Source organism: Teleopsis dalmanni, chromosome 1 (genome assembly GCF_002237135.1).
Source record: "Teleopsis dalmanni isolate 2A chromosome 1, ASM223713v2, whole genome shotgun sequence".
NCBI lineage: Eukaryota > Metazoa > Arthropoda > Insecta > Diptera > Diopsidae > Teleopsis > Teleopsis dalmanni.
The window spans coordinates 10852971-10868592 of NC_051846.1; the positions used below are offsets into that span (position 1 = coordinate 10852971).

General features: G+C 33.3%; 1 protein-coding gene across 1 annotated transcript in view; it reads right to left on the reverse strand.

The window, feature by feature from the left end:
• LOC119677244 (protein bric-a-brac 2-like) overlaps positions 1–3945 on the reverse strand; it is a 7677-nt gene extending 3732 nt beyond the window's left edge. The window contains exon 1 of the mRNA XM_038088518.1: positions 3925–3945. Coding sequence (XP_037944446.1) covers positions 3925–3945 — 21 coding nt within the window. The remainder of the gene's footprint in view (positions 1–3924) is intronic.
• Positions 3946–15622: the final 11677 nt, after the last annotated feature.

The window sequence follows — 15622 nt, forward strand, 5'->3', positions numbered from 1 at the left end:
GTAATATGAATAAAGTCTGAAAGGTCTCATAGACTAGTGGAATAAATAGCTCATATTTCTTTAAAGGTGCTGTTTGTAAGATTCTTATATAGGTAACTATAGGTCAGTGATAAAACATTTCCTCATTGTAAAATTCAATGATGTTGATGCGTTATCGTTTCGGCTTCTACAAGCTGGTACAAGCGCAATATACTCCGTGCCTACACTGACTGGATTATGGCAAGATTTTTACATAAACTCTCTCACGTCTTCACTAACGAGTACATATTCTAGTGTATAAACAATATTTTAAAATAATGAGAATTAACTTTTGGAAATAAAAATATTGCCAAATTATAGCCAGTGTACACGTCTGATAACACACTTTAAACAATCAGATTCTTGTAGAAAATAATCTATAGGCGCTTACTTATACCTAATATTATTCTCAATTGAGCTCCGATACTGTTTTATTGTTTGATTATTTACTATAGCGATATATGACGTCACATTTCGACTTCGAGATATCACAGATATTGAATCATTTGAAAGTCAATCTGTACAGAGATAAAATGCAATTTAAACTTCTGAACTTCTGAGCTCCATGAAGGACTGCAGAATAGTTGCGGGTTAATATAATATGAGACTGATAATATGAGAATATAATATGAGAATACACAAGTTCAGTAAGGCTCTGGCTCTGAGCTTCAAATTTAGCAGTGTATGAGTTCAACTCTAGGTACTTGCAGTCTCGAAGTACTCTAGGTTTGAACAGACAAGTCATGTAAAGTGTTGGGTCAGTTGGATTATTAACATTGGCTCTGAGCTTCAAATTTGGCAGTGTATGAGTTCAACTCTAGGTACTTGCAGTCTCAAGAAATTATTGACGCATAATTAAATAAAATAAATAATTCCAGGACCAATGATAATGGGTATTTGGCAATACTCGGAATAGCTACGTGATCAGAAATACTTCTAATATTTAAAATTCAATTTAAATTTCAACTTTAATAAAATCGAAGTCCTTTAACTAAAAACATAATTACCAGAAAGAGCAAATTTTCACATAGTTGCATATTAAGGATATGTTCCCAATGCTACCATTCTTTAGTAGTTTCAATAATTACGAATATGAAGTGAACGAAAGGACTTAAAGAGCTCAAATACCAAATGGAAGCAATAACAAAAACTATGTCAATTGTTTTGCTGTAAAGTTATTTTCCTGTTAATCTCTTTTACACCAATTGCATGCTTCCTTGCAGTCCTTTGGTGTGTTGTTCGTTGCTCTTACTGAAAAAGATGAAAAGATTATAGTTCCGTCTAAGCAGATATACAATATAAAAAAATTGACTTTTTCTGTTTAAGTTGTAATTGTGTAGCGAGCTTCAGTCGAACCCATGCCCAAAGGGCTGCATGAGGTTCATATTAAGTGATAAAGTAACATGGAACAGCGCCAAAACAAAGGCGCACTTTTATGCTTTCAACGAAGCTCCTTTCTTTGTCAAACAATTAGTAAAGAGCAAGGATGCAACACTTACTGCCCGAGCAACTTTAAAAAAGTTGGGAACTTGGTCAAAGTGTTATGTGGAAGTCGGAGCGGAGCGATGGTGAGAGTAAAATTAAGTGCAACAACAAGTAACCAAAATGGTTGATTTGTGGTTACAACCAAATAAAAATACTACATTGGGATAGGAAAAAAAATATGATGATGGTTTTGAACTAAGGAACATGTGCCAACATGATAATCTGTTTTTTATGAAATTTTAGCAAGGATTTTGAGAATTTAATGGAAAATAATGTTTTAAGAATTTCAAGTCTGTTTTTTTGTTAATTAGAATAAAAAGTGAAAATGAAATTGCTGTAAAAAAAATTGCAAATTTATCTAATTCATTTTTTTATAGTTACCCAACTTTGAAACCTGAACGGGATCATTAAAGAATATATTTGAAACTACAGCATAGAACCTGTTTAAACATATAACTGACTATATTGAAATGATTAATGAAAGCATTTTCTCTTCATTACATGATCTCCGAAAGAAGCGAAAACAAATGTTTGGTTCACTTGGATAAAACCAGCAAACGTATAATGCACTCGAAGAAACTAGATTCGATCAAAACATTTCAATGGAAAGTTTTTCCGCAGTTCTTTAAACAAGCATGCACTCAATTAAAATTAGTCCAAGAAATTGCACCATTGGGTAATATAAACAGTCTGAAAAGTTCATTAATTTTAAATCATTAAATTCAAGATCAAAAAAAATTTAATATTGGAGTTGACTAATATGAACCAATTAATAGTGATATGGATGATTGGACAACAGGGATTTATATTGGTAATTAAATACTTGTTAGATCTGCATATGAAAATACATTAATGAATACTTAGGTTAGGTTCGGTTGAAGTGACGGTCTTGTCACTCCAAAGCCCCTAAATGTATTTATAAACAGTTAATATAAACTACTTGTAATGATATATTCTATCATTAACTGCAAGGGTAACGATCTAAATAAACCTATATTGCACACTTAAATTAGTAAAATAATTTTAACAATTTTGTTAGTTTATAAGAATTTGTACTCAAAACTACTTAACACCAACTTTCAAAGTGTGATTAGAGATTCGTCGGTTGATTTAGGGAAGTGCAGGAATAATCCAAGCTATTACCTATTATTATTATTTTGAACTGAAACACTGATATCGCTTAATCCTCTACAATTCACTTTACTTGAGTTTATTCCTATCGAAGATAGAAACTTAGAGTATTGGCTTTCCTAATCACAATTAAACAAATATGTTAGATATATGATCCTTAAATGAAACTTTCAAGCATATCCTCAGCCATGATGTAAAAAATCTTCTCTAAAGATACGATGAGTTGAATTGCAAAATAAAACTTCATTACTATAAACATCTTATAAGACCCTTTAATACCTGTATGACATTGTGATAAGTTCAGAAAGTGGAAAAAAATTTTGGACTTAAGGTAAAATCCTTTGAATGCAAGTCTAACGATATGAAATAATCTACTTCCTTGATTTTAGACAAGGCTAAAATGTACTTAATTACTTAAAAGGCCATAACAACCCGTCATCGAACTCACAATGAACCAAAGATCTGTCCATTAACTTTTCTCTTAAAAACTCTCACTGATGCTTCAGCAAGGCTAAAACTACTCTAATTAATTTTAATAAATTACCTCCACTAACTCGACAGTCGACTCTAACACTACTCTAGATTTAATCTCAGATATGTGACATATGTCTTTCGTATACCAGAGTATAACAGAGTAACTGTTTCGATGAAGTACGTTCTGTCTATTATCTTCTCAGAATGAAAGATGTGTTCGTGATCTCTGTCACATACCTTGTAATCTCTGTGTGATTTTTAAAATGACTTCTTCCCTTTCATAGGATAGGAGTCTAACCTTCTGTTTAAGAGGGATATGGTGGTAGTGGAAGCAGGATCGATTTTACCGAAATCCGCTGTCTTTTACTTAAAATGCAAAGTAAATAAGAAGAAATTGAGGTGTTAAATATTTTCTTCAGTTGTCCTTCTCCTGTGAGCACGAAAAGTTATTCTTACACTTTCTTTGATAAGGAATTGCTGTTAAATTTTCTTATTTAGAAGTAAAAGGAACTCAATTATTTAAGTGGTTATTTATCTTGACAACCATTTGTTGCTTTTCCTTTGACCAATTACTTGCATGTCTGTCTGTTTGTGAGTCTTTTATTGTATGCAACATCGTGTGGTCTACAAAAATCTTACTTTGCATGCAACTTATTGGTACTGCTTCATTACAATTGTTATTGTATTTGTTGTTGTTGACTATGATGATGATGTTGTTGACAACTAAAATTAGTTCAACATGGTCAAAAACATGAATTAACTTATTAACTCGGACATGCTAACTTCCTTGTCTCAGCTTGAATACATTTTACTTACCATTTTCTCATATACCCACATGTTTGTCTAAAAGTTTTATTTATCACATGCAATACTTTACTAAAGTGTAACACATAGCACCAGAATACCAGGAACGATAACTACAACGACTACGACTACGACAACTACGACGACGACGATGAAGAAGACGACGACTATGACGATTTCTGGTAGTAAAGTAAACGTAAAGGACAAGGTCATGCAATTTAAGCAGTTGTTGAAAGAAAACAATTGCTTTGCCACTTAACAGCTTAACACTCCTCATTGTATGGACAGACAGACAAACTCACCGATATACGGGGACAGACAGCATTGCCAACAGACACACACACGAACAGTTGGACAGATAAACAGTGCCAAGCAGACAGTTATTACAAGGTCATTCTAGGACTGTGCATCCAAACCCAGGCGCAAGTGCCGATGATGCTCTGCTGTACCATGCTCCAGTTCGAGCAACAATGCCAAATGAATGGAAAACATTTAGCAAAACACTTGAATAGCAGAAAATTCACACTCCTCTCAAGCCATAAATGAAATCACAACTTGGTTTACTTGTGCTACTTCCTTTGCATCCTTTATGCTCCTTAACTTTTAGCAGTTCTTCTGCTTATTCTTCTCCTGCCGAATGAGTTTGAACGTATCTGAACTTACACTGAAATTTTTTAGTAGTTCGTTGCTTGGCACGCCGGTGCAGCGCTGCTCATGGAGCAGTTGTTTAAAATTTACTTGACAACTGCTGAAGAGCAAAACACATTGAGCAGCTCTGCTGGCCACACTTGCCATAAAAGATTGCATGCGAGGAGGAAGAAAAAATTCTTCTTGCAACTGCTGTGGTGCTGCTAAGCTTCATGTCTCGCATTTCAGGCTGAGGTTGCACTGTACTGTGCAATATGAAACTCCCTCAATTTTGCCGTTTCCTTACTCGGTCTGTGCTGCCATAAGCAAGGCAACTATGCAAATGCAATAGAAATTGGCGTGCTGCTCCGGTCTTCAGTTTGGGTAGCAATCTTGACAAGTGAATTGTGGCAATTGTTTTGTGGTGCTTGGGAGATGTGTGCACTTCCTTCTTCTACGACTTCAATGAACGTGTGATTTTGTTGGCAAGATGGTTCATGGGCTCATTGGTTAGCTTGCTGCAAGAGGAAAAATTCTAATGCTCTTGTTAATGTACATAAAACTTCCTTGCTTCGAACTTAGCATAGGAAAATTTGGATGGAGTTGTGTGCCGATTGAAAGGAAGCAAGCAAAAAGTAAGCTATTAGTTTGCTATGTAGAAGGATTCAATGTATGTAATTTTTAGGTATCAGATGCAGTTGTATGTGTTTCTCATGAATGAGAAACTCTGTGTTCTTATTTTGGGTGCCTTAGGTCTAATGCAAGCTCGCATATCTCTGGAGAAGGCACTGCATGACAGCACCGTACTTACCAAAAGTTGAATGGCATTGTGCCATGGAGCATAATAGTAGTAGTAGTAGTAACTTTACATTTTAGTAAAATTATAGATAATTTGCAGAATGTAGAACAGCACACAAGAAAGTGAAAGTTCCGAAGGAGTTGTGGTGTGAGTATTTCACATATCCGTCCACATCTGCTTGTATCTGCAATAAGCACAAGTGCACATATGGCACATGTGTGGATGTGGATGTGTATCTGCATTTGTCGGGTATTAAGAAGATTTTGTTGGTTTTGTTTTTTCTTGGCTTTATTGTTGCTTTCTTTGATTATAGGTACTGGGTTTAGTGTTTGGTTTACTTACTCCTTACTCCTGACTCCTTGTAGTAGCGGTGGCAGTGGCAGTGGCAGCATGCTGCCGTTTTACACTCAAATGGTACGTAGAACATATGTTAAACATATTCCTTTCATTCTGCATGCAAGCATAACAAATTCAACAAGCGCATAGTTGAGCAAATGGTATATGGTAAATGGTAAATCGTAACGATAATGTGGCAACATGCCATTCAAGTCTTTCGAGCCATTCAAGTCGAGACATTTTACCAGACATCAAGTCAGTAACAAACTAACAAATAAACACCATACTCTGTGGTGCTATGTAGAGCTGTGCCATGAGTTCGTCCTTGCGTTAGTGTGCTTGTTGTGGGAAGGAATTCCTCAAGGTTGCTTAAGGTTCTGTGCTTCAGTACTTGTGTGACATGGTTTCAGATATTTGCATGACGGAAAATTGTGCTTGAAATTTTGCTTTTGGAATTCCATGTATACTAAAGATGCCAGAGCACACATGCACGCACTCCCTGACTTATCAATAAAAGTGCAAACAATTGTGTTGGCATATTCTTATGTTACTTAAGATGATAACAAAACATTATTTGCTTGATTGGCTCATTGTCTGTTCGTCCTTGCATCCATCCGTCCGTCTGCTACTCCTTGTGTTTAAGGTGTTTGTGTTTGTGGCTTAACGCTCTGAAGGAGTTTGTGCAAATTGTTCGATTCATCTATCGATTCTGTTTATCTTAAGACTAGATATTTGTGTTTGTATTTGTTTTTGTGTTTGTGTGAGTATTGGTTTTGGTATTGGTTCTGGCGTTATCATCATTGAATTGAATAATCCTTAAATAAATTGCTAGTAATTTTGTACAATTGTTGAGAGCTTTTGGCAGTAAGGAGGAGTAGTTTTGAATTAATTGTTTAAAACGTTTTTTTATTGTTGTAATCAGCACTTAAGTGCTTTACAGTTTCTTATCTTGCATATATTGTTTAAATATTGTTAAGTTTGAATTTACAATTTTTTATATATTTGTGTATTTGAAGAAAAAAATCACTAAACCGAAAATATTTGTCTAAAATTTAAAATTATTTATTAGTTTTACAATAACTATAATTTCGAAGTGATGAAAGTTAACGAGCTTTTAGGAATCAATCTTCTCAACAGATGTTATTTCAGGCTTAGTAAGCAATTGCCAAATAAAACTATCTCTTGTGAACCTGTCTCTCAAGCCAATCCTACTCTGTAGTGCAAAAGCTTGGATAATGATGAGATTACGTTAGAAGCATTCTAGACTAGAATTCTTCGGAAGAACTATGGTCCCTTACCACTTGACAACGAGTAAAAAATTATATGGAACAATGAGCTGCATGAGTTATATCGCGATATTGATATAGTTATACGCATATAAATTTAGGCACAAAAAGTGTCATCGTCTTCTACAACTTGATGAAGTATCTTACTTAAAACTTGTAGCCTCCAACTCTAACTTTTAATCTATGAAGGAGGAAGAAATAACAGTGGCTATTGATATTTACAGATTTTGAGAACTGAGAATATTATTTAGAATGCTGGAGTTAAGAAATTCCCCCTCCATTCAAACCATTCTTTCTCCTATACCACGCGCATGCTTTCTGCCACAGTTAAAGCTAGACTTTTAAGTACTAATCCTCTTTATCACAACACTCAACATTATTAAGTCTTTCGAAATAGTGCTGAAAACTGTCTTCATACATTTCGAAGATGTGGTTTTATTGGTTTCGATTTTTACACTATGGCTGACAATGCTTTCCATATAAAAAAAGAAATAATATGATAACATGAACTAGCGGCTTTCGTTTTCAGCGACTACTCAGGTTTAATTGTTGTTGTTAGCATCCCCGCTAGAAGAATATTTCTGAGGTGAGGTAAGTCTGTTTGGATGGGAATAAGTGAGACGCGACCAGAATTGTAAATCTGGTATCATCTGGTTCATGGCTATGGCTGTCTTGAGGTTGAACCTAGACTATATGTGAGAATCGTAATGACTGTGGTTAGAATCTAAATATACGCGGGATGTATTTATTAATTTCCTTTCATTGAATAACGAGTTGGATTAGTTAATCGAGTGCTGTGCTCGAAAAAACGGTAGAGAATGGGTCTCGTTCCTGTATTCAAATGTATAGCTTCAATTGGTGCCGGCAAATTCTAAATATTGTTTTTTTACAAAACCAAAGCAACCTTTTATTTCTTTTTATTATTCAAAGTTTAAGATACAATATAAAAATTTTGACTTTAATTTAAAAAATTTCTTTACACATATCTTCAAAATTTATTTCAAAATTGATACAAAAAATTTCCGTTACTATAGGTCAGTAGCATATACAAGTTCTTATAACCAAATCATTTATATTTATATCCCTTTGTAGGGTTTCATCATGAATGTAGAGAATTTGTCATTTGGTGAGGCTGGACGGTTGTTTAATGATGGGAATTTTGGACGCCTTCTATCGAGATTAGACCATTCTATTGCTGAACATTATTTAATATTTTATATGATGTCATCGGTGGAGCCACAGTTAAAGGAGGTCTATATTTTTTTGAAAGAAGAAGACGGGAATATTCCAATTCACCACATTACTTGCAGGCAATTGGATATAGACTTGTTCAATATGTTAGGTTTGTACCGTAATTCTATTAGAATTAACACTATGGAGTGGCGAAATCTTGAGGGAGTGATGGAAATGGTTGAAACCTTATAAGCGTTAATCGGTTTTGGTTTCCTAATTTTTGTTGAAAAATTACAATTTGAAGGATAACTCAAAACGTTACATTTGAATGTTAAATAAAATTTTTTGTGTCATTTTTACTCTTATTTGGACTCGTACAATAAATATATTTTTTATATTAAAAACTACTATATACTATATTACTATTTATACTATAAACATATTATTCCTTACTACCATAATAATAAACTATTGTTAATAAAGACAATATGATAGATTATAGATTTACGAGATACGTTCTGAAATAGACGGAACTTCTTACAGACAAGATCGATAAAAACATTTTTTGGCAAAACAGAAAGAATTACAGACCCCTTTTTAGTTAATACAGCATCTTTCACAATTTTGGATCTAATATACATCTATTATTATTGCATTTATATATTAAGTCTTCTTTGAAAGCTACAACAATCATCAATAAAACTTTCCCCAAATAAGCAAAATAAATACTGTTTGTGTCCATTGATTAGAAACCAAGTAGATCATTCTAAAGAATTTATGATTAGTATATCCTCGCATTCAATAGGAATAGTACAAATTAAGTGAGTATAAAGCCTTCTATTTGTGCTTTAAGTGATCAATTCCAATATTAATATCTGGGATATTCAAATCTCTATGAACTTTATTGTATTACAAAAAAAATTTATATTTAGGCATTTAGAGTAAGTTTAGATAATGATTGAATAAGTACAACTATTGAGATATTGTTAGGTATTGCTTAAATCTGGACTGGACTTCGTTAATAACTAATATAATTTGGACACACCACTTGAAGAGTCATACTTTTTCTTTATTGAAAATCTTTTGAAGTTAGAAAATTATTGATTTAATTTAAATGATTATTAATCATGAAAATGATTAGCAAGAATATTGTGGGTTTATATAATCAAGTCATTTCACAGTTGTGAAATAATAAATTAAAGAACTTCTGTAAATTATTTTGCGTTGCCATCTACTAACTAATAGTTAGGTAGATAAGGTAAATTCTTCACATCTACTAACAGGTATTAACACACTACTTACATTTTTTGTTGTGGATTATTGAGAGGTTGTATTATTTATTATAGAATTACAACCTTTACCCTTAGAACAGCACTCACAGACAAAGATATTTATAGAGCTAGTCATATCGTGCTTAGATTAAAGCAGGAATGAACCATTTTATTGTTCAAAAATTTCCAAAATTTCCAAAAGACTTAAAACTGGTCCCTAAAAACGTTTAAAATTTGATACCATCGGTATTATTATAATGTGTTTGTCTATTTTACAGCAATGAAAATTTAGTTTGAGAAGTCCATTTAAGTATTTAAGAAAATATTTCTAAAAATATCTAAGTTGTTATGATAAGATGATTAAAACGAGTATTTCTACACTTCAGTGTAAACACCTTTCATAGCATCCTTAATCTTGTGTGGATTAAACACTTTTTGCCTAAGGACTTAACTGCTGTAGGGCACGGTTATCCTATAATCATTTGATTCAAAGTATCGAGACAATATATGAAGACGTTCTTTGTTGATTTCTCAGTAATTTTTCTATAAATCAAGTGGTTTGTTGATTATTGTAGAGCATAAGCTTTAATATAAATAGAATAAGCCTTATATAAGAGCAGAATATAAGAGAGTTACATTGGATGATAGCTAAGTTAGCTTGTAAATTTGTATATTGTAATTAAATAAATATAAACTAGTCTAAGTCTAAACTCAAGTGCACTGCAATTATACCTTTGATGCTGATTTTTCTTAAGTCATTTTCAACAGTTTTGTCAAACCACAAAAGTCAGATACTTTTTGGTCATACCTATTATAAAATCGGGATCTCAAAAAGAGCTTTAAAAAATGATTTTGATATTGTTGATGCTGGTAATGCTTGATACAAATTTCAGTATATAGAAAGTTGTTCTTAAACGAACACAATCATCATATATTTTGATTTGAATAAATTATATTTTCACATAAAATATTCTATTTTTAAAGATTTCATTATATAGAAAACTCTAGCTCCTACGAAAACCGCAGATCAACTAAGTGGCAAAGTAAAAACTTACTATCATTTTAAAAATTCTTTCTGAATAAAAGTACTTATACGTAATCTAGATATAAATCGAATTGCATAGAAATATAACAAAAACAACAATAGCAGTGCAGAGTAAGAAATACATAAAATAAAACAACATATATTTTAATTAAAAATTCAATTTTAATCAATGCATTAGTAAAATGTCTCGCTACCTTTCGTTGCGGAGCAATTGTATTAAAAAAAAAAGAAATTTACATGTGAAGTATGTATCTTTATACATACAAGTATATATGGGAAGACAAATGTGCATAGTGTAGATTGCTGCTAGAAATACGAAATATGCACCAAACCAATACATTTCTAAATGAAGGAAGAACAACAAAATGAGAAGAAAAAAAATATCTATTGAATGGCCAACGTAACGTATGAGTAACATTTTACGTTTTTCTGCAGATACTCCTGCGAACATACACACAACTCTCCAGATTGAAGTGTGTTTGCTGGGTTGTGTGTATTTGTACGTATGAGATGTGTTGCATTTTTATTATAACTTGAAAACGTTGATAACTCCGCCTATTTCTAACGAACATACTGAGACCATTCGATTCAATTTAATGTGGATGCATACAATGCCAAACATGGAAATACAAAAACGTACATCGGCATCGACATCGACATCGACATCGACATCGACATCAGCATTGACAACGACATCGAAATAAGAAGGAAGGTAGGAGATGTGTGCACTTATAACCATATTCCGTTGGTAAGGAGTGAGCGCATAGTTGGATCAAAAGCACTACAGCAGAGAAAATGTAGCAAGAAAACCTTGGACTGAAGTTTCTAGTACTTTTTTTTCATTCGGCTACGTGGTACACTTATAAAAATCAGATATGAAAGAAAGATTGTAATTTGTTGTCCCCGAAAGTATTTTCGAGATAAAAGATTTTTTTGGTAAGAGCTTTGGTCTTCAACGGGATGGTGACGATATTTGCAATTGAATAAATCACAAACTTTACCAGCTTAATTGAATTATATCAAAACATTTATATAATTGAGCGAATTAATATTTATCGGCTTCGCTGGTTTAATTATGTCAGAAGAATGGGTGATGATGCTCCAGCGAAAAAGGTCTTTGAAGTGGTGGTTGGACGAAAAAGAACGTAAACGTAGACCGTCTCACCGGCGGGTTATCGAGTTGAGACAGCACTAACCGCTTTTGATGTGCTTGACTGGATTAGGCAAAGATGCAGCAGAGGCGAGGAGAGGTTAAAACACAATAATGGGTTGTTATGGCCAATTGTTATGATAAGTAAGTCAAACTTTCCTACAATCAACATCAAATAATTATTTAGCTCGTTGTAAGCAATTACATGACTTGTAGAGTTATGGAATAGTTGTATAGCGTTGAATAAGGTTAATACACAATAAGGTTAATCAACAATGTCCCTCAATGCAACTCTGTTTGGTGCCATTTGCTTTCAATTTTGTTTTTCTATCTTATCTATCTTACCTTACGATTTAAAATAATATTATATGTACTAAATGTATTAATAAAAAGCAATGAAAACATTTTACTTTGATGAATTTGACTCAATTATTTTAATAAATGCTGTTAAGGACATGAGGTCGAATAACCTTTAAGTAGCATTACCAATAACTTCAAAATTGTTACTCTTATGAATTTTCTTGCAGTATATTTTAAAATCAGCTACTAGTATGTAGTTTGACTGCTTAGTCGCCCATATTGATGTTGCTGACAAGACTGCCAATACAAAATTTTTGAACATATAATGTTGAATGGTGAACTATGGACACATGAAACATTGTAAGGCAAAGATTCTTCTTCGAAAACAGGACTCCTAATAGGAAAAATTAAGTATATGCGAGAGAAGTGAGGATACGATTTCGAAATTTGAAATTTTTTTTATCTTGTTTCTTTTGCTGAGTTTGAAAAAAAATGAAAGAGGATCGGTCAAGTTTCTACCATCAGCGTCAGGCTATATCTTAAGTGTTTGTAACTACTACAGCAATAATCTAATGCTTCAAATATTTTATCATTAATACTCATTCATAATATGGACATTGGCGTTGGTGTAAAAATGTTTCTCTTTAATCAACATTTGCGGACTCTGTATCCGACTAAGTAATTTCTATGATACGATAAGGTTAGACTAATAGTTTCTATTTGGTGTACCTTAGAGTTTCGTATGTGGCAGAGAAAATCAATCATTCAGTATCGCAACAAATGCTTATTAATAACAAACAGAAAGTTGCAAGTCCGCACTGCCAGTAAGCAGGGGCAGCTACAAAACCAACAAGGGCGATAATACAACGCCAATACAACACTAAAAACAAAATGAGAGGCAACGGAAACGGAAGACTATTTTTGTTTTATGATTTCGAATTTGACTTCACCGGTACCTTAAGTACTACATCTATCCGCAACCAACTACACTACGCCCTGCCACAACTCGTCCCGGCACCAACGTCAATTGTGATGACACTGCAACTGTGCATGGTTGTTGGAAATAAAAGCTGCTGGTTCCACCATGTCAACTCCAACTTAACTCCAACTCAACTATAGCAATTTTCACGGTGTACATTGTGTACCGTGCAGACGTCGCTGGTGTTGTCGCTAACATTTTTGGCGTGCATGTTTCTAATGTTGCAGCACTCGCAGCAACTCTTCAGTCAACAGCTTCTTTGCTGTTGCTGTTACCTTTAATGTTGTTGTTATTGTTGTTGTATTGTGCTGCCTGCTGCTGATGACCAAAAATGCCTTTCGTATGTGATTTTTCTAAATTTTTTTCTGTTTATTAAACAAGTTTATGCCTAATGCCCCATGCCTCATGCGTTCGCTGGTTAGATTTACGAGCACTGCGACTTGGATTGAGTAAGCAGTTGGACCCAGAGAAGTGAGTATGTAAGTTAGATTCTACTTGCTGCAATCATTTGGTTTATGGATTGGTACTATTTTTATTGTTACTTTAACTACATACGACTATGTGATTATGGTATGTGCACTGGGTTCCTTCCAAACTATTCTATTGACGAGATGCTGTAGCGCAGAGAAAGTTGCGCCTTGTTTCTCTAAAATTATAAAATCGTCATTGTTGGCGGTAACGGTTTCTCCAAATAACGTATCATTGGCACATGTAGAATCGTGTAGGTCCTTCCGTATTTTTTGTTTCTTTGAAGTGTTCAGTCGATTTTTCGGTTATGTTGATTTTTGAGTATTGAATTCTTTGAAGTTTGAGTATTGGACCTTACATTGAAGTTTGAATGGAAAAAACATTTTCCAATTCGATATATATTTAAATTTTTTGAATAATATGAAAAAAAACTGGTTATGCACTGTAAAAAAATGTTGTATAAACTGGTGTGATAGTATTTGAACGAACTTGTACACTGTGAACATTTTTGAATATATTATGTATTACTCTAACGGAGGCTAAGAATTGTAAATACTATTACAAGTTTAACTAAGTACAGTCTAGGTTTAGCAATAATATTACGGAGGGATATATAGCTTTAAGAACTGAAAATTAATAGAGAGTTAATCGGTTTAAGGTGGTTTCAATAGGACGGAGACTATTGAATAGTGAGAGGATGCATTCTGTCGGAACATCAAAGTATTACTTCTTTACAAATGAGGTGACTATGTTATTACTTGGATACTCCACTTATTGTTAAACACTTTACAAGTTAAGTAAAAGTCTCTGAGAACGGTCTTCATTTTGACGAAGCTAGGTTAAATATAAACTGAGAAGACTCATATTTGAAACAGTTTGTATTAAGATAGTAAAATCTCTCAAAAATATCTAATGGTGCACCATTCCAGACGAAATCCAAACCAACGATCTAATGTAGAACTAAAATATTACTGTTATGTTGATGCCCAAAGTAAGGAAGAAGAAATATTGATTTTAGATAATTTTGTTTCACCAAAATTTAATGCTAAGGTGGAATTAAAAAATAGCCATTAAATTTAACAACAAAAACGTGAGAGATATTTATAACCTAATTAATAGCTTAGTAGCATATAGTTAGGTTAGTATTTTCTAAAGCCAGTGAGATTATGTAGATTCTAACAGCCGTTATTATGGAATTGGATGTGATAAACCAAGTTCTATGTAGGATAGAAATTGTATTAGTTAGTGAGATATCAGTTGCCACTTAAAGTTCGGTTGTTGAGATGTTATTATATATATTAGATATAAAACTAATATCAAAAGAAAGTAAACACCAGTCTTCTTGGTACATGATATTAAGTTTAAAATTTAATATATGTCAAAAGCTGTTTCTGCTGATTGCTATATTTCTAGCTATAATCAATTTTTACTATAAATGGGCCGATTTATTAGTCGATGATCTGCATTTCTCTTAGATCATCTCATTGAATTTTATGTACTCAGATTTTAATAGATATCTATTTTGACGATTTATGTACTGCGCTACTATGTAAAATATCTGAATTTTGATGTATTATAGTTTGTAACACAATTTTTAATTTAAATTATAGTTTCTAATTAACGAAAGAGCTATTTCGTTTGCTTTTAAGATCGTAAATGAATGTTCCGAAATTTCTTCTGGTCGTGTGATTTAAAGTAGCGCAACAATTCGTCCAACTATTTAGCGATGCAGATGCACGAAACAACCATGTTTCTGTCCTTAATATGTAAATACAATGGCGAACCATGTAACCACTCATTTTAAAAGCCTATTCGTATGTGCACCGACTTCAAACAATTCCACGTATATTTCCGTACATACACTCCTACAAATGCACGCATACAAGCCAATACAAATCGCATGAATATTGTTTCTAACCTCGCAAATGAAATATAAAACATGCTGCTCCTACTGGCCATTACTCTGCAATTCCTCGACAAGGAATTGTAGGCGCTGCATACCAAGTGTGGCGCACAAATATGTAAACTTCCAAGTCATCTTCTGCTCAATAGCATTGTATCTTCATGCTAAGGATGATGTCCTTTCAGTCATTGGAATGAGCTATATGGAGCCAACTTATACGTCCATTGTTGTTGTTGCTACTGCCTGTTGTTTTTTTGCTAATTCTATTGCTTGGCTGATGATGAAGGTGGACGTCGGGACAACCAAATTTGTTCGCAGGCAGTGGCGATTGAAATGTTGATGCGTTACATTTGTTATTGTGCGAGCGGTAGTG